Source organism: Xenopus tropicalis, chromosome 9, assembly GCF_000004195.4.
Source record: "Xenopus tropicalis strain Nigerian chromosome 9, UCB_Xtro_10.0, whole genome shotgun sequence".
Classification (NCBI taxonomy): Eukaryota; Metazoa; Chordata; class Amphibia; order Anura; family Pipidae; genus Xenopus; species Xenopus tropicalis.
This window is the reverse complement of record NC_030685.2, coordinates 30,733,416-30,759,198: the sequence shown is the minus strand read 5'-3', so window position 1 is coordinate 30,759,198 and position 25,783 is coordinate 30,733,416. Positions and strand designations below refer to the sequence as shown.

At 40.8% G+C, this 25,783-nt stretch overlaps 1 protein-coding gene across 6 annotated transcripts in view; it reads left to right on the top strand.

Annotated features, from left to right (window-relative positions):
* The window catches only part of mad1l1 (mitotic arrest deficient 1 like 1), a 494,211-nt gene that overhangs the window by 284,185 nt on the left and 184,243 nt on the right, over window positions 1–25,783 (top strand). For all 6 annotated transcript variants that reach the window (XM_031892606.1, XM_031892604.1, XM_031892605.1 and 3 more), the window contains 1 exon segment: window positions 22,361–22,568. In XM_031892606.1, coding sequence (XP_031748466.1) covers window positions 22,361–22,568 — 208 coding nt within the window.

Sequence of the window (25,783 nt, the reverse complement as noted above, 5' to 3'; positions counted from 1 at the left end):
AACATGTAAAGGTAAACAAAGGTCCAGGGCCGGATGGGATTCATCCCAGGGTATTAAATGAGCTGAGCGCTGTGATTGCCAAACCTCTTCACTTAATTTTTCAGGATTCATTGAGGTCTGGCATGGTGCCGAGAGACTGGCGGATTGCTAATGTGGTGCCGTGGATGTCAGAGTAACAGCCTGAAGACTGCAGGCCTGTTAGTCTGACATCAATGGTAGGAAAGCTTTTGGAAGGGGTAATAAGGGATAGGGTACTTGAATACATTGCAAATCACAATACTATAAGTTTGTGCCAGCATGGTTTTGGTAACAGATCTTGCCAGACTAATTTAGTTATCTTTTATGAGGAGGTGAGTAGTGGATGTCATCTACTTAGACTTTGCTAAAGCATTTGATACAGTACCTCAAAGAAAGTTAATGATAAAATTGAGGAATATTTTCCTAGAACAGGGGTAGGGAACCTATGGCTCGCAAGCCAGATGTGGCTCTTTTGATGGCTGCATCTGGCTCACTGCCAAATCTTTAATAAAAAAAATAATGGGGGGTGTGGCCTGCGCTCGGGGGATAGAAGACATGTTCTAAGCCTTAGAACATGTCTTCTATCCACCGAGCGCAGGCCACGCCCTCCTCCACATCCAATACTGCCGCTCCCTATACACAGACTACGCACTCTGCGTAGGGCACCAACTCCCAGGGGGGCACCCAAACAGTACCGCCGCTTCCTACGCAGAGTGCGCACTCTGCGCAACAACATAACAAGTCTTCGCCAGCGGCTCCTTCTCTCTTATGCCGCGGCAACAGGCCCTTTTATAAGGTTGCGCCCGTGCTTATGACGTCACACGTCAGCGACGAGGCGCAACCTTATAGTAGTGCCTTTTGCCGCGGCATAAGAGAGAAGGAGGCGCCAACGATCACTGGTCTGTTGGGGGTACTTTCTGTGGGGGCAATTGGGGGCACTGTGCGGGCTGGCTACTGTCTATGGGGGGTACTGTGTATGAGGCAATTGGGGGTACTGTTTATGGGGGCAATTGGGGTACTTTGTATGGGGGCTACTGTCTATGGGGGGTACTGTGTATGAGGCAATTGGGGGCACTTTGTGTGGGGGCTACTGTCTATGGGGGGTACTGTTTATGGGGGCAATTGGGGGCACTGTTTATGGGGGCAATTGGGGGACTTTCTATGGGGGCAATTGGGGGCACTGTGTATGGGGGCTACTGTCTATGCGGGGTACTGTGTATGAGGCAATTGGGGGCACTGTGTGTGGGGGCTACTGTCTATGGGAGGGTACTGTTTATGGGGGCAATTGGGGGTACTTTCTATGGGGGCACTATGTGTGGGGTCTACTGTCTATGGGGGGTACTGTGTATGAGGCAATTGGGGGCACTTTGTGTGGGGACTACTGTTTATGGGGGCAATTGGTTCTATTTTGGCCCCTATAGTAGGTGTTTTTTTTTTTATTATTTTATTTTTACGTCTGTAATATTTGGGGGAGGGGGCACCAAAGTAAATTTCTGCTTAGGGCACCCATTTGGCCAGCAGCGGCCCTGTCCACATCGCATACAGCATCCTTGGCACCCACCCTACCTTGCCCCTGTGCTCGGCGGATAGAAGACGTTTTCTAAGCCTTAGAACACGTCTTCTATCTGCTGAGTGCAGGCCACGCCCTCCTCTGCATCGCATCCAGCATCCTTGGGACCCACCCTACCTTGCCCCGCAGCATCCGCGGCCAATCATATTGTATGGCTCTCACAGAATTACATCAGTGTAGGATGCTGCCACTTTGCAGAGTGATTTGATAAAAATTGGGCACTCTGTAGAAATAATTTAGATGTGTTGGGGGTTTCCTCAATTGAGAAGGATCTGGGGTTTTTGTGAGATAACAAGTTGTCTAATTCCAGGCAGTGTCATTCTGTGGCTACTAAAGCAAATAAAGTGCTGTCTTGTATAATAAAGGGCATTGACTCAAGGGATGAAAACATAATTTTGCCTCTTTATAGTTTCCATAGAGATTAGTACTAATGTGATGCTGTGCTGTTCCGCTTTATGCTTAAATAAAACATTCTGTTCCACCATTAGGTTTTATACACTTGGATACTGTATTTCACACAAAATTGTATACAGGGTCATATAAATGTGTACCCAAGTGGCCATTTATGACAACAAGTGCATTGAGCCATGTTTTTTTTTTTAACCCACAAAGCAGCTTTTTTTCCTTAAAATTTCTCAAAACGCCATTGCTCTGCACCGGACAGAAATACATCCTTTTCACCAAAATTAACTTAACTGTGTGCTCACTTTTTCACAGATTGGATGGAGTTGAGCTAAAGTTCACCTGCCATAATATCTGGTGTTTAACTTGTGAGTGACGCCTGCGCCTCCTCATTTAGGTGGAACTGTGCTTTTCCTATTGGGAGCGGTAGGGCTTGTGGTCGTAAATTACGTCTATGGAATTTTGCTTTTACAAGGAAAGTCTGCTAATTAAAGCCCCATACACACTAGACTTGTTAGAATAACAAGTGCTGCTGGTCCTTAGCCCTGCCATGTACTTTTTTTGGTCACCTAATTGCACCATTCAGTTCAGCAGATTCTGGGGCACATTTGCTAATCCCCAATCCGAATCCCGAATGGGAAAAAAACGGATTGGAAACTAAAATTTTGCGTTTTTTTTCGTCGCCGTCACGATTGTTTCGTATTTGTTGCAACTTTTTCGGCGCCGTCGCGACTTTATTGTATTTTGCGTGATTATTTTGTTGCGAAACACAGTGTCGAGAAAAATATACAATAAAGTCGTAACGGCGACGAAAAAGTCGCACAAAATACGAAACAATCGCGACAGCGACGAAAAAAACGCAAAAATACCAATCATTACAAAAAAACGCATTTGGATGCTTTCGGACGTTTGTGGATTAGTAAATGTGCCCCTCTGTCTTGAAATAAACAGTTGCATAAAAAATTGTGTGTATTCTCATTACATGACTGTCATTCTTATTAAAATGGATTTTCAACCAGATGGAGCTGGATAATAGAAGACAGGTCTGCATTGAATGAAGCCCTTAAATGACAAATGTATCGCATGACGAAAAAAACAGTTTCTGTATCTGTTCATCCAGCTTTGTTTTTACATGCTTAAAGCTATTAGAAGGAAAAATAGCAGGCTATCAGTTGGACCAAAACAGTACCCTTCATATATGTAGCCAAAGGACCTATAAGACCCAGTGACATGGAGCGTAGAATTGGCCCAGTCTTATTGTGTTTGCTTTGCGTAGGCTGATCAGGCACCGGTCAGTAGTTGGGATCTGACCATCGGCTGCACTGACTATGCTTTAAAACCCTGTGGGTGAGCTGCAGCCTATATGGATTCCATAATACGTCCTGCTGTTGCTTTTGCACTGAAATTGTAAGTGAAGATTCACCATGTGCAGCTCTGTAATATTGATTTTCTGCTTCTTCGTTTCCTTGGTGTAGGTGCTCACAATCTACAAGGGTCAGTATCAGTGAAAAGGGATTGAAACTCTATGCCGATTTCTCTTGTAATTGCATTAAATATCCACTGCTTTAAAGATTACTAACTATCTATCTGTCTATCTGGTATCGATCAGAAGCATAATATTGAACCTATAAAGAGATATATCATTGAGTCTTTTGAAGGAAGTTCACGATATATATTCTGCTTTATGTACACTTCTCTTTGCAACGTGATGAGAATTTCATTTGCCCAGTCAGCTCTGCACCTGCAGAACAGTGTAATGAAGAATTATATGCAGGATCATACAGTGGCCCTTTCACGTAAGAGCCAGGATTGTGCAATGTCAGGAGTAGCCTTGATCCTTATTGCCAGTTTCTTCCCCAAAGCAGGCTCAGCGCCATTATGGTCTCGCAAATTGTACAATCGAAAGGTACAAATGAATTTCCCCTGCACGAATTGGATTTTTTTCCAGGGAGAATACTCTTCTCTGGATGTAATTAGCAAATCAATACATTTATTAATAAAATGCCTAACATCGTGGTTTCATGTAAATTGAAACATGTAGTAAGAAAGTAGACAGATGGAGTAGATGATGTGATGGCATTTGTTGCACTAGAAAGCACAATTGCCAGCTTTTTAAATGGTTTGACGTCTAAAAATAGTTTTGTGCCATATAATCTGTTACAAACCTTACATGTAAATTGGACCAATATGCAAAAAAAAAAAAAAAAAAAACCCCACAATTTTTATATACATGGAAAAGACACAAAGAGTTTTAGATATTTTACCTTGTATGTCAAGCAACTAAAGAAGTAAGGCAGAAGTAGTTCTGTGCTTCTGTACCAGCCCAAGGCAACCACGGCCCTTTAGCAGGATGGCCTGTGCCCCCAAAGATGCCCCAGTAGCCCCCCATCTTCTTTTCTGCACATGCTCTGTGCTGCTGTCAATTATGAAGCTTAGGGACCGACGCAAAATCTACTGTATATACAGAATATAAATTCTTTATAATTTGCGACAAGCTCAAAGCTTCTCAACATCTTCCCAGAGTGCACTGGGCATGTGAATGTCACTGAAAACTCCTAACTCCTAAAACAAAGGACCAAGGATACTGGCCCAATTAGAAAATCTCTTTGTAATCTATTCTTCAGCCAGTTCTCTATCCAATTACAAATATTATGTTCTAGGACACTATTCCTCAATTTTTATCGTTAACTTTATGTGAGGTACTGTATCAAACGCTGTATCAAACTCTTTCGCAAACTCCAAGATCTGTTACGCATAAAACCATGCTGGCACAAACTTAAAGTATTGTGATTTGCATTGTATTCAAGTATCCTATGCTTTATTACCCCTTCCAAAAACTTTTCTACCATATTGCTCATAGATACACACCTCAACCTTAATTTAAAGTGCACTTTATATAACTGCAATACTGTGCAATGGCTATCATCTCCTGTAAAACAATATGTGCCAATGCTGAAAGCTTAATCTACACATTTGGCTCATATGGCTCGCAGAGTCCCACCAGGCCACTCCCTATAAGCAGATAATTGTATAAATGCTGTGGCACGTGCCAGTTTTCCCCGCTCTGTGTTTTTGCCATTTTGTTCCTTGCTATCAAGATTCAGCCCCTACACTTTATCCAGACGACTGTTCTTATCAACAAACAGTTATTTAGCAAAGCTGTCCCCATTCCCTTTTGTGTGTGATGCAGCAGCCCAGTGTGCGTTATTTTCTGTCAATTGTGACTTCTGTTAGTGGGGGAAATGTAACTGTATTCAAATTATCGATGTGGTGAAAGCTTTACGGTGGAAATATTGGTCTCCTCGCAAGGATAGAGCAGCGTGTGCCTGGGAGAGGATGCTGGATATGCTAATAACAATAATGTAACCTTTCTAGTGTCCCAATGCTGTTAATCTTTACAGGATTGATCTTTTCAAAGATCACTAAACTTTCCTTTTTCCAAGCGCACTCCCCAAGAGATGTGCTTAATAATTTCACTGTGTTTGTTCCCCTCCCTTCAACTAAACACACAACCAGACAGACACTGTCTGAACAGTAAATGAAAACAGGAGTTTTCCATTTCAAGAAACTCTTTCTTCCCTTTTATAGAGTCTCCAAGCGACTGTGTAAACTGGCAGATATTCTCATTTCAGCAGCAGCAGAGAGCGAGAAATATTCCTGCTGTAGGGCCGAGTGGCGGATAAGATCTGCCTTGGAGTCTTATTGCGACGGCAGAATAAAATTATCATTAATGGTTTTAGCCGCTATTGTCAGGTAATTGAATTTTTTGAGTAAAATGGAATCAAAGGCTGAGGGGAAAGAATTTAGTTCTTGATTATTTTATTGTACAAGAATAAAACAAAAAAAAAAAAAAAATACCGGAGACACATGTTTGTGACCATAACAGGTATTAATTAAAAAAAGGCATATGTCTTAAAAGTCCATGTAGCCTGAAAAGGTTTATAAATATTTCTATATTATTCTGTAATAATATTTGCTTTTGTTGTGGCAATTTGGCATGTAGCCATGAAGCCATTTGCCATATTTATTGTGGGGGACTGATTCTTATACATATAATGGAGTGCGATTCCTAGTATAGCTTTATATCCGGATGGGTTTTATTGTCTCCATATGACAAGACTCCTTGGGACTATGGTTTTAACATTGGGTGCAACACCCAGCAGGATCTATTTCTGTGTTCCATGTAGATGACCATTAAGTGGCCTTGGGTTTTTGTAGTAGTCACTGTTTAGTTTTGCATTTATAACATGGTGGCAAGGTCTTGGCCAGTTAAATGCCCGCCTCATCCATTCCTTAGAACAGTGATCCCCAACCATGTTGCTCCCAGTGGCCTCAAAGTAGGTGCTCATTTTTATATCTTTGGCTTGAAGACAAGTTTTGAAGTTTTGGAAGCCACAGAGACACAGTTTTACTCCAAGCAGCGCTTCCTGCAGTTTAGCAGACCACATGGGGCTACCAAGTAGCCATCTCAGTCCTTATTTATTTGGCATCCCCAAGGAACTTTTTTCTTGCTTGTGTGGCTCCCCAAACATGAGCTCATGAGTGGCTCATGAGTAAACAAAAGGTTTGGGATCCCTGCCCTAGGGGTATGGCACACAGAGACTTGGGGTGCCCTGTAGAAAGTTAATTAGAGAGGGGCAGAGGATAACAGAGTTGGCCTGTACTCCCTGAGAAGGTTTGTGAGGTGCACAGCGTAGCCATTTCTGTGGGCAGAAGTGCAGCCTGATTGAGCACCAAGGGCAAGTTATTGCACTTCTGCCTGGGGGAATAGTTTTTTAGTCTTCCTTTTCCTTTTGTACTATAATAGTCAATCTTTAGCTCTTGTTTCGGTTGTACTTTCGTATGTAATCTATAGGTTAGATGGATACACCGTTCTTTTGTAGAGAGATTTGGAATATGTTGGCACTTTAGAAATATGAGTTGAATTTTGTGCACTTGCCTGCTGCTTCCTTTACACCCCCACAGGTTCATTGCCTAGGGATTTTACCCCAAAACAGTTTTTTACATAGTAAAGATGTCAGTGGTAATTATTATTGAAAGTACTGTCTGTTTACGTTGCCTGCATTCCTGGCTCTAACTCCTGAAACAATGTCACTAGGCAGCTGCTACCTGGAGGAGATCTGATTCCTGGCCTTATTGCTTTAAAGGGGCACTTTATCCTTTTCTTCTTATTCCCATTGAACACAAGTTCAATGAATAGGGCTTGTGTTGAACATACTTTTTGTTTTTTGTTTTACCAACTTTATATCTATGGCTAAAGCTAAAAGGAGCAAGGTAAGATAATTATACTTAAGTTGTATACAGCCCCTCCTCCCTTCATTGTTTGTTGTGACTGTTTTGTTAAGTAGAGTCCATTATGCAGGGGTATTATTTACACACTCTTAATCAAATTATTTACTTCGCAATAGCCAAGCATGGAGTAGCTTCAATTTTACCCAAAAGTGCAGCAAATCACATACTGGCACTTCCAGCACATTTAAACCATGCTATAAATTGTATGTTGTATTGCACTTAATAAAGGGTTAGATATAATAATTATGCCTTAAATGCTAATCCCAGGCAAGGCCCTATCAGCTCTAATCTGACAGGTGGTAGAGTTAAGATGGCCATACATACCCAGATATGGTTGAGCAGTATAGAGATTAGTCCTGCAATCCTGGTGGACTGAGGATGATGGGCCCTGAGGCTAAATGTCTGCTGGTTGGATGAAAGGTGCATTAACCATTGCTGAATTTGTCTCTTTGCTCCTATAAATCATTGCTCATGGAGCATCTCTGCAGCTTCCCGCTGTTCTGATTGGTGATCCAAAGGATGAAAATATAGTAACCGTCCATGCACCTGGAAAAGTGCCTAATTGGTCTGCCCCTGTGTGGCCACCTTTAGCAGAACAGGCAGTCTATGGAGAGATAAGTGCTCTGGATCACACCCTCTTCTCCCTTGGATTTGCCACTTCCAGCACATTACATACATTACTCTGTTTTATGCTAGTAACTTGCACCTCCAGTTATATCAGTCCCAGGCTTTTGCTAATACAAAGCTACAAAAGAATAAAATGATGATGCAGCAGAGAACTTTTTCAATCCACAGGTTATCACAAGCAATAACTGTATAAATTCTAGCCGTACCTTCTTTGCTGGGGGAATGTCCTTTAATTTATTTCCAGCGCATTGCATGACTGAGCAACGATTGAAAGATAAGCACCAAAAGGAATTGACTGTTAGGGGCATTAAACCTCAAATGAAAATAACCATTGCTGAATTTGGCTCTTCTCTGCCTTGAATCATCGCTCATATTTTCCTTCTAATTTTCTTCTTTCATGCTTTAAATGCACCGAATCAAATGTTGATATATTCAAGATGCATTTTACTGTGAAACAGCCCCATTGTGAGAATGAATCATTTTTATTTATACCTTCAAGTTCCTCCTTTTCTCCTGTTGCTGTACTTTTTCTGCTGCTTTGGAGAAGCATGTGTCATATTAATCATATGGATATCATGGCTTGGTTACTCTGGAGCACACAGAAATGGGAAAAAAGCCTCTTAAATTGTTAAAAATGGAAGATTCTCACGAGTATAAAAGTTGGGTTTTGTTGCCAAGCCCCAAACCATCAATCAAATGCAGAATGCCATGGAAACATTGTAGAACTGGCACTTGACAAATACTCTTGTGTATGGGCCAACAATATAACAGTACAAACATTTTTATTTAAACAGCATGTATAGAAACAGCCTGGACCTCGAATCAGTTCCCTGGGCATATGTTACAGAGCAGACCTGATGCCTTTAGCTAGTAGCGCTATAGTAGTACCCTTGTGTTTCCTAATTTTGTTTGTTTTTCTAGTTTTGGATTTCTCTGCTCTTATAAAAGATCATCTTACTATTTTATATCTGGTTTGGTTATAAAAATAAGTTTGTGGGTTAGTGGAATTCCAATTATATCTAAACAATAAGTTGGTTAGGTGGTATATACAGTTAGGAGCAGGCACAGAAAGAGTTATACCTGGCATATTCTAGTCATCGGCCTTTACCAGTTTTCCTGCAAAATGCCAACTGCTATACCCTTCCAGTGTAGGACCTGAAAGCCAGAGAACCAGAGGATCTCCCATTTGACTCAACAAGCCCTAACTGTAAGCATCTGCCTATATAACCTGTATCCAATTTGGCTTTATCTCTCCATCTAAGTATTGTGAAAGTTGGATGTCAGGTTCTCTGGAGGGCCCTAGGAGGCCCAGTATGACATCTGACCCAGTTCAGGCCCAAGTGAGTTTAGAGCTGTGAATCTGCAGTTCAGTTATTCAGCACTGTTAAGCTGAAGTGGGGGGGCAATGCCCAGTGCACCTACTTTTATATTTCTCTATGCCAAGCCAAGCAATTTCTGTATGGGGGTATAATTTTCTTTAGGAATAAGAGTATGAAATAATAACTAACCGCCAAAATAGGACAGAAAAATCTTATTATAATACTTCTTTTACAAAGAAGTGATGTTTAAGTTGGGCGTTGGACATTAAAGACATTGGACATAAACATTCTGCAGTACCACATATACAGTGATCCCCAAGCAGTGGTTTGTGAGCAACATGTTGCTCCCCAACCCCTTGGATGTTGTTTCCAGTGGCCTCAAAGCAGGTGCTTATTTTTGAATTGTTGGCTTGGAGGCAAGTTTTGGTTGCATAAAAACCAGGTGTAGTTCCAAACAGAGCCTCCAGTAGGCTGCCAGTCCACATAGGGGCTACCAAATAGCCAATAACAGCCCTTATTTGGCACCCCCAGGAACATGTTTTATGCTTGTGTTGCTCCCCAAGACTTTTTACTATGTGGCTCACTGGTAAAAAAAAGTTTGGGGATCCCTGGCATATATGATTCCTAGAAGATTGTGTCCAAAAACACAGAATGCCTAGGGGTGGGTGGCGTATAGTATAAATTTATTAGCCTATATGTCAATAAATCTTTGAAGATGTACCCTCTTACTATTTGCAGAAAGGAGGTCTTACTTTCATTTGGATGTCACTAATACATGCTCAAACGTAGTCGCTTTTCTCATTCTGTAACATTAGCAGTGACTGGGCTTTTATTGGCCTTTGCCAGAGGACAGCAGGATTTAAGAAAAAAAACATTATATATACAGGTCAGAAATGGAACACGTCTTTCTCACACTACGTTTCTACTGAGCTCTGACTTTATAATAACCTATTCTTTAGATAAACAGATTAATGCTTGATCAGCAAATGAGGGTGCATTCAGGAGCATCTTTAGGGTGATCCCACCCTCTCTTGAGTATTTTATGGCTTGTCCTGCACCGGCTCAGCCTGTTGCCTAATTCACTCCCGTGGATCTATCATCAGCCTGCAGTGAATGAAGCGAACATAACTTGACCCTTGAGACTGTAAGGCCAATCAGTAACAGTTGCTTGCTCACTGTTTGTATAAAGAATATTCTCACCAGCTCTCTGGGCTCAGACTTTCAGTTAATTGCTCCCAGGTCAGTCTGTGTTGTTCCTTGGAGATGGCCGTGTTGTTCTGAATATACCAGTCAGTCTTTCAGCCGCACAGATTTGTCATATTGAATGTTTAAGATTATAAGCCACAGAAGCATCTTACATTTATACAGAGAGGAGCCTGTCCAACTTCTAGTTGTAGCCTGACTGGCAATCTTGTCAAACTCACAAAGTACAAAAATTCTGTAAAAAAATCACTTATAAGCGTGGGATCTGTTATTTGGAAACCCATTATCCAGAAAGCTCCAAATTACGGAAAGGCCATCTCCCATAGACACCATTTTGATCAAATAATTCACATTTTTAAAAATGATTTCTCTGTAATAAAAAACAGTACCTTGTACTTGATCCCAACTAAGATATAATTAATTTATTCTCCAAGAGAGAATATTTAATGTTTAAATGAGTAGGCTTCAGGTATAAAGATGCAAATTATGGAAAGACTCCTCATCCAGAAGCATTCTGGGTAACAGGTCCCATTCCTGTACGTGCAAATGATTCAAACCGTTCTCTTATTTTACTTTTATTTTATAAAAAATCCTATTAAAATTTAAATGAAAACAATGAAATGCTTCATGTTGCGTTTCAGTGCAATCCCATGGGGTAGGGTCCACAGAGAGAAAAGGGAGGTGAGTTAAATCCTGCATTTATTTGTGGTGCAAGGCATTGCGTAGGAACACTGTTGTTGATCCCATGTGTACAGCCCCTAAAAAGCTTTCCATAGATGTAAGAGAGAGAGATAACAGTGATGTATAAATTCAGACGCTTACCATATCCTAGTGTTAATATGCCCCAGTGGACACTGCTGGTTGAACTGAACTCAAACCTCCCAGATGCTTCCTTGAGTAGCTCATTCCTCAAAACGCTTTGAGTAACCAAGACAGAGACTTTGGACAGGGGTCAGAAATGTGAAGGAGCTCCAGAGCTCACTATCTAATAAACTGTATCAAGAGCTATTCATAGAAGTCCCTTCTCAAAGGAAACCATGTAAAAGATTACTTTTGAATGTTCAATATGTTTGTTTTCTCTGTTGCATTACACCAGTGATCCCCAACCAGTGGCTCAGAAGCAACATGTTGCTCCTCAGTCCTTTGGATGTTGCTCCCAGTGGCCTCAAAGCAGGTGCTTATTTTTGAATTCCTGATTTGGAAGCAAGTTTTGGTTGACTAAAAACCCACTATAATGCCAAACAGAGCCTCCTGTAGGCTGACAGTCCACATATGGGCAATTAAATAGCCAATTGTTGCTCTTATTGGCACATCAGGAACCATTTTTATGCTTGTGTTGCTCCCCAACACTTTTTCCATTTGAATGCGGCTCACGGGTATAAAAGGTTGGGGATAAAGACCATTTCATTATTTGGATAAATAAAATGTATTGTGCTGCTCACAGAATCAGTGGTTGCTTCTTGTACCCGACGTGCATTTTTTAGATCATAACTTCTGTTACATAAGGAATCCTCTGTATTTCTCATCCTAACATGTTCTTTTATGCTAAAATATGAAGCCTGGAAGAGGCTGAGCAGTTCAAATGAACACTCTCTTCTTCCTCCTTTCAAGTGTATTACAAATGAGAAATTTTGTATGCAGTTGGAGGCTTTTAAGGCTCGGTAGAGATGTAGGTGAAGCAGTTGCAAGTTCTTAACTCATACTTATTCAAGCCATATGCGTTTAGTGGGAGAATATTGATTTATTTTTGTATGCTGTGTAGTTTATAAATATGCATTAGGATTTAGTCTTATCTATGCGTTTTTTTTCCCCCTAATGCTGCAAATTCAACTGGGAAATATATTTGATATGCAGGGCACTTTGTTACTGCTGCCTGGGACTCTGACTTTCTATTCATCCTGAAGTTGCTGAAACAAGCCCAAAGTACAAGGAAAGTAATATAAAGTAATATTATTAAAGGCTGTGCATGAACTGGTTTAAAATAAAAATGCTTAACAGCTCAACAATAAGGACATGTTATTTATTCTTGCCAAATAAGCAAATTCTTAGCTGCTGGTCAGCTCCAAAATGTAGGTCAGACAAAATGCTGCTTGCTTCTAGGAACTATCCAATGTAACAGTGTCGGCAATAACTTCTATGCTTAGGGGCAGATTTATTTAAATTCCTATTTGTCTCATTTTTGTTTTTATTTGTGATTTATTTAGATGAGGGCTTTATATATATATGAGCCGCTTTGTGCAATATATTTTTATAGAGACCCACATTTTTTGGGGGGGTACAGTTTACCTTGAAGTAAATAAATATTTTACAGCTTACATTACTTCAACATGAGTAATTGTACAAATGTAAGTGTACAAATGCTAGCCTAATGCTTCTAGCCGCCATGTAGCCCTTAGAATTATTATTCTTTTTTTAGGTGGAGAATAAAATATAGGGACTCTTGGCCTTCCCAAAAAAATGAATCAAAAGTTCTTTTAGTTCTTATTAGTAGTTACCCCAATGAAAACTGTCCCCCATCTCCCCTGTATTTCTTCATAGGTACAACTTAATAAGGTAGGGTGGAAATACTTCCCTGCTTGGCAACATGTTTTTACTTCTCAGTTACACACAGGCCGGGGGGCTCAAGGGCAATTAAGGTGCAACTGTAGGGTGATTGATTTATTTATTTATTTTTTCCTTTTTTAATATTCTGGCCACTATAAGTGTGACTGTTAAAAATTGTTTACGTATCTGTGGCTTTGATATGAGCTAAAATATGACACAGCTAGAACAAGATGCCTGCCATACCTTTAATAAGAAAACACTGATGCTATCAGATGTATCTATTCTTTCAAGCCCAGTTTTCAGGGATTAATGATTTAGAGGAGTGTTACAGTTTAGCGCAGCTGTTTGAATTCCACTTCACATAGTATGGAATGGTGTTCAACACCTCTAGGCCATTGGATGCATTCTGACACACGGGGGCTCATTTATAACCACTGGGCAAATTTGCACCTGGGCTGTAACCCATAGCAACCAATCAGGTTTTTTCAGCTACCTGCCGGTACAACAATGGAAACAACATATGACTGGCATTTCTGCATTTCTGTATTTTAGGTATATCAGTGCCAGTACCAAAAGAGGGTTATATGTATAAGTTTATGATGATATATATTAGTATTTTGATTTATGAGGTTGTCAGCTGTCCCCCTGCACAGGCCAGTAGGGTGCCCATATCAGCAGCCAATAATAGGCAATTAATGACCGGGTTTATTTAATGAAAACTGATATTGGTGTCTCTTGTTTTCCTTATGTGACTGCTGATAAAGGCCACATTTCAAGAGAAAGAAGTATATCTCTACGTATTACTTTCCTTCAGGAACAGGAGATCACCATACTACATGATAGTATGTATAATGCTGTGAGCGGAGATAATTCACTGAATTATATATATTATCATTCTTCAGTGTAAATTACTTACCCTAAAATATAGGTACCACTTATTTAGGTGCTGCTACATGTAACTGAAGGAACATATATATCTGGCTTATTTCCCTCAGGGGTTCTTTACTATTAATCATTTTGCTCTATTTGTTTTTGCTATGGCTAAACATATGTCTCCCACCTACCTGAAATCCATTGAGTCACATTTAATTCTGCATTCTCCATGTAGGTTTGGAATTGAATCCTGAAACCCCGTCTATCAGAAGGCATGCTTTGCTTGTAACAAACCCTCTACAATCTCATTTGGAAGGCTCAGGTCCAGTCTCTGAGAACCTTGTTACCCATAAATCTTAATGTTCTCTCCCAACAAGTGGTGGACATAATGTTGTAAAAAGGGTCCGTGGCAGCTGTATATTCACTAGCCGAGCAGCTGTAAAAATGTCCTGCTTTACTAGCCAATGTACTCTGACTAAAAACCTTGAGCTCGGCGTAACAAAATTTAATTTCCATTGTATATATTTTCATCTGCTGCCTCTCCTGCCATAAACACCGGCACAGAAAAGTGTGAAACTTAAGATTGCAATTCTCCGGCAAATGGGAAGGTGTGACTGCTCTGTTAAAGAACAGTAATGATATAAATCAGTTGGGTTTTGCAGAAGGAAAATAATTCTTCTGGAAACTGTTCCGTATTTCTATATTATATATTTCTTCCTTGATTTTATTAACAAGTGTGGCTGACAGGTGGAATGGAAACTTCACTCCCTTTCCTATTAGAAGTATTCTTAAGTAATATGGTTCTGTGCACATCTATGGTATTAATGATACTTACAGTCTGTATGTTTTATATGTACTTTTTATAACATGTTATAAGACTCGATTTGTCACCTGGCCAGTATTTCTCCGGCCTAGCTAGTGAAATTCCAGCCAAGGTCAGGGCAGGTATTACAAATTTATCAACAATGTACTTGCTGGTAAACAGTGGCGTAAATAGATTATTGGGCCCCACAGCAATTTCAGTTTATGGACCCTAAAACTTTAGTAAACTATTTTACAAAGATATGTTGAAAGGGATCATTATTTAGTGCCTTACTGGGCCCCCTGCAACTGAAGGGTCTGTTTCCTCTGTTACGCCCTTGCTGGTAAATTTGTAATAACCAGATTTTTGACTATGACACACCTCCAGTCTGCCTCAAACTCCCTCCCGGTCCTCCCCAAATCCCATATCTAAGCTCCCCTCTACCTGCCCCACACTCATATCCTATAGCATTCCCAATGTTTTCATTATTACTGTGCTCCTTACATTGCAGACCTGTCCCATCCCAGCCGGTAATGTATTGGCCAAAAGTTGGCAGCCCTAATTCAGACCTTCTCTTGTTCAAACCACTGGCTTTTTACTGTAACTGGAATCCTAGCATTCATATAACCTATTCATATAACATAAATTCCAAACTGCAGAGCTACAGAACAGAGACACATTTTTACTCCAAGCAGAGTACTTAAAGGAGACATATCCTATAGAAATTAACAATGTACCAGGGAAGTATACTCTTCTAGATATAGAAGGATTGTACTAAAAAAGTTGTCTTTTGGACTGATTTATTGAGAAATTCGCCCCAAACCCCACTAGCCCCGCCCATCAGTTCCACTTCCTGCTGGCTGAATTATCTGGATGTGCAGGGGGGCCGGCAGCTCTCAGTACAGTGTACTGTAGGACAGGAACCAATCAGCAGCTAGGCTAACCTGATAGGGAACTGAAGCCTGTCTGTGATTGGCTCTTCCCCTCCTACTGTGTTTCTGGCAGGGACCGTTAGGACACGCCCACCCCTCATTTCAAACTCTGACAGAGAAGTGATAGGATCTATAGGGAGCTCCAATAAAGGGGCCATTTTTACAGATAGGGTTAATTTTTAGCAGAAAGTGCAACCAGCACCGTATATTATTCATAATTGCCTACAAAGTTAGGGTTTTTCCCATTTATCCAATATGTCTCCTTTAAAAAATAACTGTTATTCACTTTTTTTGCACATATTTCTTCTTGAAATCCCAGAGCCACTTCCATATAATTTCCCAGAACACATGGTAGGATAAATGCTTGGTCTGTTTCCCATATATTTCCCAAATCTATGTATGAACTATTCATCATAGTAGAATGGGTGGGTATAGTTACATAGGGTTGAAAAAAGACCAGTGTCCATCAAAAAAGACCAGTGTCCACCAGTATGTTGGGGCTCCCCTCAGTTGAGCCCTATAGCGATCCAAACTGGCCAATACGGAGCTGCATCCTGTCAGCAGTTGCATGAAGAATTGGACCCAGAAGGAATCCAGTACATCCCTTTGGCCAGTATACACATGCTGATATGATGATAGGGTGAATGGATTTAGCAGCATGTTACAATACAATCTGCACAGTATATAAGCACAGAAGCCGTTAATGTTACGGCGGCTCAACAAAGTACTTTGATGATTCTATGCCGATACAATAATTCTTATTGCGTTCTATTACTAATATTGTTTTCATGTGTAATTGGTTTAAATGTTATCATCATTAGACTACCTTTACATTTCCTCAGGCAGAAAGTGTTCCTAGAAAGTCTGTGGAAATCGATTGGATATTTTTATTAAGAAAAATAAATCTACTTGACTTATCCTCATAGTAATGTAAAGCCACAATCATTCTCTGTTAACTGTGTGTGTTCTTATTTAGCTTCATTACTTAAAGGAACAGTAACACCAAAATATAAAAGTATATTAAAGTAATGAAAATAAAATGTACTTTTGCCCTGCGCTGGTAAAACTGATGTGTTTGTTTCAGTAATACTACTATAGCTTAGGTAAAAAAGCTGCTGTGTAGCCACCAGGGCAGCCATTCAGCCTGAAAAAAGGAGAAAAGGCACAGGCAGATAGCAGATAAGCAGATAGAATCCCATTGCATTCTACAAAACTTTTCTTTTTTTCTACTAAGTAACCTGTGCCTTTTCTCCTGAATGGCTGCCCCCTGGCTACACAGCAGCTTATTTATATAAACTATAGTAGTGTTTCTGAAGCAAACACACAACTTTTACCAGTGCAGGGCAATAGTACAGTATATTTTCGTTACTTTTTACATAGTTACATAGTTACATAGTTACATAGGGTTGAAAAAAGACCAGTGTCCATCAAGTTCAACCCATCCAAGTAAACCCAGCACACACAACCCACACCTACCAATCTATACACTCACATACATACACTATATATACAACCACTAGTACTAACTGTAGATATTAGTATCACAATAGCCTTGGATATTCTGATTGATCAAGAACTCATCCAGGCCCCTCTTAAAGGCATTAACAGAATCTGCCATTACCACATCACTAGGAAGGGCATTCCATAACCTCACTGCCCTCACCGTGAAAAACCACCTACGCTGCTTCAAATGGAAGCTCCTTTCCTCTAATCTAAAGGGGTGACCTCTGGTGCGTTGATCGTTTTTATGGGAAAAAAGAACATCCCCCAACTGCCTATAATCCCCTCTAATGTACTTGTACAGAGTAATCATGTCCCCTCGCAAGCGCCTCTTTTCCAGAGAAAACAACCCCAACCTCGACAGTCTCACCTCATAGTTTAACCCTTCCATCCCCTTTACCAGTTTAGTTGCAGTCTCTGCACTCTCTCCAGCTCATTAATATCCTTCTTAAGGACTGGAGCCCAAAACTGCACCGCATACTCAAGTAGTCAAGGTGAGGCCTTACCAGGGACCTATAAAGGGGCAAAATTATGTTCTCATCCCTTGAGTCAATGCCCTTTTTTATACAAGACACTTTAATTTTTTGGTGTTACTGTTCCTTTAAAGTGCATAGTGGGATCTTAGTAGGGGTGAGAGTGGAGGAGGTGGGGCATTATCAGGCCCGAATTTGTGGCCACAAAGGCCGGGCCTAGGGCGGCAACTAAATTTGGCTCCCAAACGGCAGCGGCCTCGGGGTGCCCGGAAGGCAAATCCGGTGCTGGGCATGATGAGGGTGAGTAAAGGTGGCCATACACGAGCAGATCCGCTCGCTTGGCGATGTCGCCAAGCGAGCGGATCTTCCCCCGATATCCCCACCTACGGGTGGGCGATATCGGGGACCATTTAGGTAAAAAAAATAATAATCCGATCGTTTGGCCCTGGGGCCAGACGATCGGATTATGTGAGCGGCAATGGGGCAGTCGGATCGGGGACCGCATCAACGAGCCGATGCGGTCCCCGATCCGACCAGATTTTCTAACCTGGCCGATCGAGATCTGGCCAATTTCAGGCCAGATATCGGTCGGCCAGGCCGCTCTGCTCTCCCCATACACGGGCCGATTAGCTGCCGAATCGGTCCAAGGGACCGATATCGGCAGCTATAGTCGGCCCGTGTATGGCCACCTTAAGCGGGTACAGAGCATTCAGACATGGCCTGGGCCAGTTAGTAGTTCCTTGGGCACAGCTACTTGACCTTTGTTTGTAAATGTAATTGCTATTGAAATCAGCACCTCTGTAACTGCCTATTTCCTGCATGTAGCTGAAGCCAGCTGATCACCAGAGGAGCAGATGCTTATGTTACATTGTTTTAGAAGTCAGAACCAGAGATAAAAAAGGAATTAGCCAATAGCATTTTTATCTACAATTACAATTATAATTTAAATTTTTTTTACTTAATGTATATTGGAAAGTGTTTTTCAGTGGACTAGCAAAATGTAGCTCCCCCGTATTATAATAATAATATTGTGCCTGTCTGTATTAGATTTCTCTTTATATAGATACACTTTTCCCACTTACACCTATCCCAACCCCCCGTTAGCACCATGTAACATTCCCAGTAGAGACTAAAGCTCCCTGTGCCGAGTGGATGTTGGTAGGTCCCTCCTTACAGCTGGGCAATGGAGAAAGCAGCCGCAGCTGCACTGTACAATCCGTATGACTGGGCACAGCAATGCAGGAGGCACGCAGCGGCCGTAACTGCACCTGAAATTGTATGTTCCCCAGCGTACAGTCATAATATTGCTGATCTTTAGTTACAGCAAGAATGTCAACACAAACGCTCTTATTCACGATTGAAAAGCATGTGCGTATGAAGCCAGGTCTCAGCAGCAAGTCAGGGCGCTGACTGGCCTGCTAACAAGGTTGAACTGTAAGCTGTTTAGAGCCATATTTTAGCCTTGCAATACAAAGAAATCAAACACATGTGCATATAATGAACGAGTTGTGGCACATGGTTATTACTAGTATGCCTGTGTCACAACATGGCTGCCCACACCAGCAGTTCCCTCCAGGTACCGGTAGCCTAGCCCTGGCAGCGGCTATTTTTTAAAACTATTGTTTCCCTCAACTGTAGTGCAGGCTCTATTAGCACCTCCGGTGGGGGAAACAGTGGGGGTCATAGGTGCCCTTTAAGGTAAGGAGATTAAAAGTGCAGAAAGATCCCTTATCCAGAAAACCCTTGGTCCTGAGCATTCTGGATAGCAGGTCCTATATACATACATATATATATATATATATATATATATATGTATATATATATGTATATATATGTATATGTAGCTTTTGATCTTTGGTAAGGCAGTTGAGAGGGGTCCAAGCGAGTGAAAATGCAGGTCAACTCTGGGTTTTAGAAAGTGGACCTGCACAGGACTGCCCTATGTATGTCCTGCCCAAGGCTGTGTGGGTGCCCTCCATGTGTTTCCTACTTGAATATAACCAGACGTGTTTGGGCAGTTAGAGTGTTAGATTCTTCACAGTAGGGGCTATTTATAAAACTATTGCATAATATATCAGCACCGTGTAATAACAGGGTTATATTCTAATACTACAATAAAAAAAAGAATCACAGACAAATATTTTTTCATGACCAGGTATGGAACCTGTTATCCAGACTGCTTGGGACCTGAGGTTTCCCGGATAAGGGGTCTTTTTGTACTTTGTGTTACCATAATTTGTCTATGTTCTATTGTCACTGATCATACTTAGTTCATTAAGTATCTAGAATCCTTTGGCTGGGAGAAGGGAAGAATTAAATATGGAGACAACTATATATGGGTCTGTTATATATGATTCTTGGGATCTGTTTTTTTTCTGGATAAGGGGTCTTCTTCAGATGAATATAAAAAGCTATCTGCAAATTAATCAGTGTTGGTTTTTAGGAAGAAAAATATTATGCTATTCAGTATCTATTATATATAAAATTCATTTTTGGGAAAGGAGGGTAAATACATTTTAATAGGAAGAAACACCTCCTTAACATGATTCCTGTCTAATATGACTTTAGTGCCGGACGGAGAAGCTGTAGCAGACAGTGGAAGTGGATTATACCATGATACCGGTTATAATATTAAAGTTTACATCATGAACGACACAGCTTGCCCCCAGGATCAGACTTGGAAGAATACAATATTATTCACCTTACAACTTACTCTATTTAAACCTCCCCACAACATGCAGGAGATACACGTTGGTTATTAGACGTGGAATCGAGCATTGGCAGTGGATGAGTGTTCCAGAGGTGCAGAATGAAATGTCACTTTCTGATACAGACTCGATAGCCATGCCGCGCTACATCTCACACTTTTATTAGCTGCTCAAACGTTTACCACTCTCTTGCTCTGAAATGAATCATGTTATTGGGATGCTCCAACATCAGTACAGATCTTTCACTTATTTGATCCTAGCTCCTCTTTGTATTTTAGCTCCAAGCAGTCACATTGTAAGCAGAGCAAAGAACACCCTCCTGCTTTAAAGGGGAACTCCGGCTTTCAAACCAAAATTTTAAACCACAAGAGATAAACCTCTAATCTCTGTAATCTGTTCCTTCAAAAAATATGAATAAATACAATTTTTATATGCTGAAATCCAGCTGCAAAACCGTTCTTCTCTTTCTGCATCATTTGCAATCCTGGCAGAGGAGAGGGGACTAAAACATTGATGTTACTAATTGTAACAACTTATCCACGGCTTATAGGTAGCATGCAGGAACTACATAACCCACAATGCATTGCTCTGTAATGTTCCTATTCTTATTGATATCACTTGTGCAGGGAATTCTGGGATGTGGAGGATGGGGCTGAAGGCAGGCTTGACGACAATCGACTACTGTCGACATTTATTTGAGCCTTAGTAGTCAGCCAGATCCGCAGGAGAACAGGGGGCCAGGCTTTGGTAACTCTTTCAAACCATATTTTTACATTCAAAATTATGAGAAGGCTGCATATTTCTCTAATTGATGTGTATTACAATGTTGCTTAAAATCATGTTTACTTTTCAAAAAGCTTAAGTTGTGTGTACCTTTTACTTGATAGTAACTAGGATATAATTAATTCTTATTGGAGGTAAAAAAGTCCTTTTGGATTCTGTTAATGTTTAAATATTTTTTAGTAGACTCAAGATATGAAAGTGGAAATCACTGGTAGACCCCTTATCCAGGAAACCTGATGTCCAGCGCATTCAGGATAACAGGTCTCATACATGTATATATGATATTCTCTAATGACTTTAGGAGAGGTGATCCCATGTTCAGCCTGGGGGTGCGTTATGAATGCCTATTGAATTATCTGGGGATCTATTGCACCTCCTTATAGGCATTACTGAGTAGTGCATGCTTCACTTACATTGTAATATTCTAAAGTATCATGTTTCAAAATCCTTAATTTTCATTTTGTTGACATTGGTGCCCAGGTTAGGGCAGGGTCACACTGGGCAGATTGTCACCCTGTGGATAAGTGCAGGCTGACAAGCTCTTCATGCGTGTAAAAAACTTAGTTGTGCCTGCACCTGGAAGCATTGAATCTGGTCGGATACGCAACTGAAATCTGCCAACAAACACAAGACAACTGTCTGCCCAGTGTGACCTTGCCCTTAAGCCACATTAAGAGCAACAGTAGAACTGGAAATGGAGATTTCTGCCAACCAAAATGAGAACAATAAAAAGCTGCAGACCCAGTTGCTGCTGGGTGGCCCAATACAAGGACCTGGAGTGGCACTTATTGATCACTTTTAACATACTGTATGTGTGCACGTAGAGCATGTTCCCCCAGTTTTAGGGCAAGCTGCTTAGGATTTGCCTTTTTATTATTATTAACATTTATTTATAAAGCGCCAACATATTCCGCAGCGCTTTACTATAAGTGACTTTTGGCCCAGTAACATCACTGCTGCTATGAGGGAGCGGATAAAAAAACAATAAAATAGTATAAGGTTTAGTGCAAGTCTCTGGAGGCAATCTGTTCCATGATATTGCCACTTTCATAGAGGGTTATGGTAAGAATATTGGGAGAGCTGGGCTCATTGTTGCCTGCAACTTTTGCAGCAATGCCATTATGCGAGGACTGTAGCAAAATATTTTCTCACCATAGTCTATTAACAAATATCCCTTAAGCTTTGGTTTGGGTTTAAAAAAAATAAACTGAACTGTATAAAGAGCAATTATTACCGAATAATCTAAAAGTCATATTGTTGCTTTAATGTATTACCTTCAGTCATAAACATAATCCGAATAACTTTTATCTTTAGGGATGCTACGACCCAAGCAAAACAAAAGTGATCCACTTGGGTCTAAATCCCTCAAGTCAAGCCAAGCAGCAACGTGCGGAAACAGTGCGCCAATTACAGGAAGAATGCAGTAAGCTGCGGGAGCTTGTAAGGATTTTAGAGGGAGGAGCCCAAATCCCAGACAAACTGGAGGCAGCTGGAAGTGTGCAGTCTTCCCAGGAACTTACAGGTTTGGCTTTTAATGGGCACATTTTTGGGAAAAATCTAATATTTGGTTAATAGCTAGTTCACATTAGGTGTGTTGGTGCAGTTTCTGTCTAATTGAGTTGTATAGACATAATGGGGGTTATGTAATAAAATGCGCTAAGTTTGCCCAAGAGCAGTAACCCATAGCAACCAATCAGCTAGTAGAATTTGCTTTTCACCTGTGTAAAAGCAAACATCTTATTGGTTGCTATGGATTACTTCTCCGGGGCAAACTTAGTGTCTTCTATTATATATGGTCGAATGTGTCCGCCACTCGTACACCGTATGCTAACTCCTGATTGGCTGCTATGGGTATACATAATACATATTGCACCTGAAGCACAGCAATTGGATAAAAGCCTGAGTGCGAGGACTTTATATAAACTATCCTTATGAGATGCATTTTTATTCAACATAAGGGTAGTTTTCAGAGTTGATCCTTTTTAAAGGACAGTGCTTAGTGTAGGAGTTATGGGTAGGGAACAGAAGCACAAAAGGAGCCCGGAGGCTATTGTTCATTTTGACTTTCATACAAGAACTTGTAAAGGAACACAGTAGGGTTACAAAGAGCAAAGGCAATGAAATGAAAGATCAGCTAAAATGATAACACGTGGATTTGATAAACTGATATGAATTGCTCATTTAGCCTCGCTGGCCTGCACTTGTCCATCACTGCCCTTGTTGTCTAGGTCTCCCGTTATACAGCAGCCCCATAGCAGGGTCACCGTGTAATCTTGTCTTATTATATTGGGTTAAAAACCCACAGACTGTTCTTCCACTTCAGCTTATTCTTCCGCTTCTTCTTATTATTATTATTTTTAGCGCCCCCCATTTTCTAAATGCTACTCCTCCTACAGTTTTAGGGGTACAACACCCAAACTCTCCACACTTCTTTGCCCTATAGCAGAGCAGGTTGCTTGGGCTTTTCTAAGCGATCCCACCCTCCGTCTTTTTGTGGCGCCGCTCCGAACCCCCCAATTTTCCCATTGACTTTGACAGGGAAGATTTTCAATCTGCTGCCACGCTTACAGCAACATTTGTTGCATGACCCCCAAAGTGGGAGGGGCCAACAACAGCCAATCAAATTTTACCCATTGACTTTTATGGGGAAATTGAAACTGCTGCCAATCTTACAGCTTTGAGGCTACACTCCCCAAACTTGAATCCCATAGTCATGGGGTCAGCCTGAATGAAAATATGATGATTGTTGGATAACCAAAAGTGTAAACAGCCTATGAGATTTTACATATTGAATTGGTGGAAATTCAACCTGCTGCCATTCTCACAGTAATAACATCAGGGTCCCCAAACTTTGCAGGGAGCCACTAACCGCCAATTGGATGTCACACGTGTTTGCACAGTAGTTTACTATATAACTGTGGTCCAAGGTTAGAAAAGTGGGCGGAGCCAACAACAGATCAGATTTCATTCAGTGACTTCACGTTTGTTCTCAAACTTCCCTTTCTAATTTATTCTATTCCTTCTACCTCCAGCTGCATTATTGTGTCTGCTAACCTGAATTGGCTCAAATGATGTTAAAGCTAATCAGTATATTTAGATTAGTGGTATAACTACCTGGTGGCAGGATAGATGTGCAGCTGCACCCAGGCCCACTTCATCCACAGTTGGGGGTAACATGGCACAATCTAAACAGCAGGAATTCATTTGGGACTGGTCGATCCAGTGCAAGTATTGTATCTGGGCCCACAGAGTTATAGAATTAGTCCAGGGCTGTCCAACTGTAGGCCTGTGGGCTAAATATGACCCTCCAAAGAATTATTATATAGACTTCACTATATGACATAATAATTTAATTCTGTTCTCCTGCATGCTGTATAAGGTATAACTGTAATAAAGTTGGACAGTGCTGAATAGACCATTGCATCAAAGTTAAAGGAACAGTAACACCAAAAATGAAAGTGTTTTAAAGTAATTAAAATATAATGTACAGTTGCCCTGCAATGGAAAAACTGGTAAGTTTGCAACAGAAACGCTACTATAGTTTATATAAATGAGCTGCTATGTCAACACGGGGGCAGCCATTGAAGCTGGGAAAAAGGAGAAAAGGCACAGGCACATAGCAGATAACAGATAAGCTTTGTAGAATATAATGGGGTTTTATCTGTTATCTGCTAAGTAACCTGTGCCTTTTCTCCTGTAAATGGCTGCCCCCGTGGCTACACAGAAGCTTTATTATATAAACTATAGTAGTCTTTCTAAGGAAAACACACCAGTTGTACCAGTACAGGGCAACATTACATTATATAGCAATTACTTTTATACACTTACATTTTTTGGTGTTACTGTTCCTTTAACAGTCTGCAATAATCTGTACTGTTTTATAATCTCCATGAAGCACATGCACAGTTGGCACTATTATACAGTTATGGGATCTGTTATCCAGAATGCTTTACACCTGGGGTCTTTCTATAATTTGGATCTCCATACTTTAGGTCTACTGCAAAATCATTTAAACATTAAACAAACCCAATAGGATTGTTCTGCCCCCAATAAGGATTAATGATATCTTAGTTGGGATCAATTACAAGGTACTGTTTTATTATTACAGAGAAAAGGAAGTCAGTTTTAAAAATTTGAATTATTTGATTAAAATAGAGTCTATGATAGATGGCCATAATTCAGAATTATTTGCATAACAGGTTTCTGGATAATAGATCCCATACCTGTACCATGATATATACTATGGTATATATAAACCTAGGGTTTGGCAAACTTTACCTTTATAATATGTGACAGTGGTAGGGGTCTATTATATGGCATGGCTGGGACCTGCGTTTTTCTGCATAAGGGACAGTAAACGCAGAGCTGGGCAGTGGACTTGGCGGCTGTCATGACTGGCAGCTGGACTTTTAGACCTTCTGGTTGCAATCAAGCCTGGGTGCCTGAAGCACATATTTCTTTCTCCAAGTGTGCATTCTCCTGCTTGGCAAATGCCACCAGAATTTAGAGATCCAGAAGCCACGTATCCAGTCACAGTAACCACCAATCCCACTGTGCAGCTCTGCATTGTCAATGTTATCCACTGATTTAATAACTTGACAGACGGCTGTTTATAAAGAGGGATATTGTTGATGACAGAAATCTACTAAGCATAAACCAGGGAAACAGACCTTAAATTAAAGCATTTACAATAAATATGCCAAGTAGAGTGTGAGACCTTTCCTATTCATTTAGTTT